Consider the following 3,117-nt stretch of genomic DNA (forward strand, 5'->3'; position numbering starts at 1 on the left):
AAATGGCGACCTTGGGGGACCTGGCGCGTTCTCCTCCTCCGTCGTCGTTGACAGGGTGGGGACTTCCTAGTGACGGGTCCGCGCCGGCGCCTCCGGGCATCCGCCATTTTAGGTCATATCCCTCCGTCTGTCGTTCGTTTGGCTCATGCCAGTGTAGTCATTTTCGTCGCGACTTCTCCTGGCTTTTGTAACATTTTTGCAACAATATATAGCGCAACATCAGTTGAAAATGGTGCTGTGAAAACTCGCACTGCCAGGAAGTTATACATGAAACACGAAGTAACGGTGGTTGTACCTGTCCAACAAAACAAAAGTAGGTTCTCGGGACGACTTCGGAACCTCAATGTTTCTCAAGCTTTTTCTGTAATAGTCCAGTGTGCTGTCACAGCTCCCGCATAGAAGGAAAGAGCTATATTTCCTTCAGAATCAGCAAACAAATCACGCAGCAAATGTACGGCAGGAACTTACAGCTTTGACATATGGGGTCGATGCGGCGTACGTAGAGAGAGCTTTTAATGCACGAAACGGCATATGTGCACATAAATTACAGCCTGGCGGTACCAAACTGTACCTGAGGGCCCAGTTCGCACACACACAAAAAGAAAGGAAAGGAAAAACCGCGCATCCTGTCTGCAGAGTGCTGTACTGGAGCTGGTAAAGTAAAAACATGTGGCATAGGGTACTGCAATTCTCTACGTTACCTATGCGTATAGTAAGTGTGGCTACAGGTGCATTGAAGCAAGCATATTTTACGTGAATGCATTTGGGGGCTCCCAAGGAAAAACAGATGTATAATGAGCTGTCAGTCTCTGTTGTGGTAGCAGAGGGAGAAGAGGAGGAAGAGGTTAACAAACAAAAGATAGGTTGGGACGGTGCCTACGTTTCAGTTAGGAAAAATATACATCTGTTAAAAATTTCCAACGTTTCGCTGCGTGCGTAGAGACATCGCCGTATTTATGTTGCACTCGGTGTTGTCGAACGACACTAGACCATCGTACCTCTTCTGTTTGTTACAACATGTCTTGCTTGTGCGTGGAGTTTGTGAACGTGCATTGTAGAGGAGTAATGGTTGGAGGCTGTGCACCAGGATGCTCGAATTCCTCACAGAAAGGGTTCCGGTATTTTGCCTTTCCGCGAGACCCCGAAAGGCGAAAGGAATGGCTGGTTCAGTGCAAGCTTGACAACTGGACTCGAAGTTCAAACTCTAAATTATGTGAGGTAAGCACTTCTTAATATTACTATAAAATGGACAATGTGACGTCAAATAACGGAACACCTTTTACGTGTAAGTTAGTGCCGCATCATATCGTAGCCGGCGGCGTAACTCATAAAGATTCTAATTTTATGTGCTGCGTGGTATTCCAGGCACACTTTGAAGCAGATCAATTTGAGTTAAACAGGCAAGATGCGTGGCGAAAACTCAAGCCAAATGCTGTGCCAACAATATTCTCATTCAAATGTGAGTGCAAGTGCTGTTTTGTCGCTTTTAGCGTCATGTTCTTCTTTTTTGATGATTTTGATACCACGATGCAAAAATAGCACAAAATTCTACTAGTAAGTGACTCCGTTTCATTTTAGCATGCCCCAAAAGAAGAAATCCACCAACAAAAAGGTGCACTGAGATACGAGTACCACGCAGTGAAAACAGTCAAGCGATAACTGCGTGCGAGCAACAAGAGAACGACTCTGATGAAATGCAGCTCGTGGAGTCTCTACGAATACCTTCAGGTAAATATTTTTATTCGTGAGAACAGTCACGAGAGCGACAGGAGTGCTGTCGTATATTGTCTGTTCAAGATTTTATTCCGGAAGATCGTTTGGGGGATGTGCTACACACTTTCCTTTCTGTATGCCTTTCAGGGGAGGCGGAACTACAGAAACAGCTTTCAGATATGAAGGATCGTTTAGCTCTTCTTCAACAGCTGAATGAGCGCCGAAGAAGGAAAGTGAAAAGACTTCGCAAGGCATGCGGAACTTCCGACGAACGGATGCGATGTCTCCAGCAAAAGATGAATTTCTTAACCGAAAGCCAAAACGAATCACTGGCTAGAAACAGTACGAAAGGATACAAGTGGGGACACGAGATTACACAGAAAGCTTTGCGATTGAGGTTTGCATGTGGGACAGCTGGTTACCAGGCTCTCTTTGACGAAGGTTATCCTCTGCCGTATGTGAAAACACTCACCCGTCGTGTTAGCAAGATTCATTTCGAGCCTGGCATTCTTCAAAGTGTCATCCACGTATTGGAAATGAAAGTTGCGAAGATGACAGTCATCGAACGGGATTGTGTGCTTTTCCTGGGTAAGATGGAGATTTCCGAAGGCCTTCAGCTGGACCGCACATCTGGCTCACTAGTAGATGAGATTGGTGGCAGACTCTTGGTGGCAGCGCGTGTAATGAAGACTGCTTACTTGCCAGTCGCGCATTAGTATTCATGATAGGAGGAGTGAACACTCGTCATAAGCTATCATAAAAACCATCATAAACCTATCATAAAACAGTGTTTATAATATTCACTGTTCCCTTGCAGTTTTCTAATAAATAGGATATAATCTTGAGAGCCGGAATTAAAACGTTCACTTCTGTAAGATGTCCCATTGTGTATTTGTTGTTCACAAGCTGTCTAGTTACCCTTGAGTGAAACCGAATCGGGCTACGCAAAATGCCCATCTTCCCTTACTGCGGAACAGCATCAGAAACCGCATATGTTTGTTGGTTGCGTCTGTCGAGTTGAACGCCTAGTCCCAGAAACATTTAAATATGAATAAAAACGACAGAACGGCGGTGCCTTTTCGTGAAGATACCACGCACAGAAAAAAATAATATAAAAAGATAAACAAAGCAAGGCTGATAGAGTCTCATAGGTGGACAATCGCAACGATAGAAACACACTGCTACGAGCGCTGCTTATGACCGAAAATGACGGCGCGCGCGCCACTGTCCCCACCCTGTCAACGACGACGGAGGAGGAGAACGCGCATGCAGGCTTCCTAAGCAGCGCAACAACGGTCAGTGTTGAAACTTGTTCGCCCGCGTACGGTCTGTTGAGAGCTCACGCCAGGCCCCCATAGCTCCCCCTGTTCGCGGCTCTAAAAAATGTTTGCACGTCATAAACAC

At 45.7% G+C, this 3,117-nt stretch overlaps 1 protein-coding gene across 1 annotated transcript; it reads left to right on the forward strand.

Annotated features, from left to right (window-relative positions):
• Window positions 1-859: 859 nt before the first annotated feature.
• Window positions 860-2,588, forward strand: LOC135373252 (uncharacterized). The gene is made up of 4 exons (XM_064606483.1): window positions 860-1,218; window positions 1,366-1,459; window positions 1,579-1,728; window positions 1,861-2,588. Exons 1-4 carry the CDS (start codon window positions 1,018-1,020, stop codon window positions 2,427-2,429), a joined length of 1,014 nt encoding a protein of 337 aa, XP_064462553.1. The 5' UTR covers window positions 860-1,017; the 3' UTR covers window positions 2,430-2,588.
• Window positions 2,589-3,117: the final 529 nt, after the last annotated feature.

The sequence above is a fragment of the Ornithodoros turicata genome, unplaced genomic scaffold, assembly GCF_037126465.1.
Source record: "Ornithodoros turicata isolate Travis unplaced genomic scaffold, ASM3712646v1 Chromosome23, whole genome shotgun sequence".
NCBI lineage: Eukaryota > Metazoa > Arthropoda > Arachnida > Ixodida > Argasidae > Ornithodoros > Ornithodoros turicata.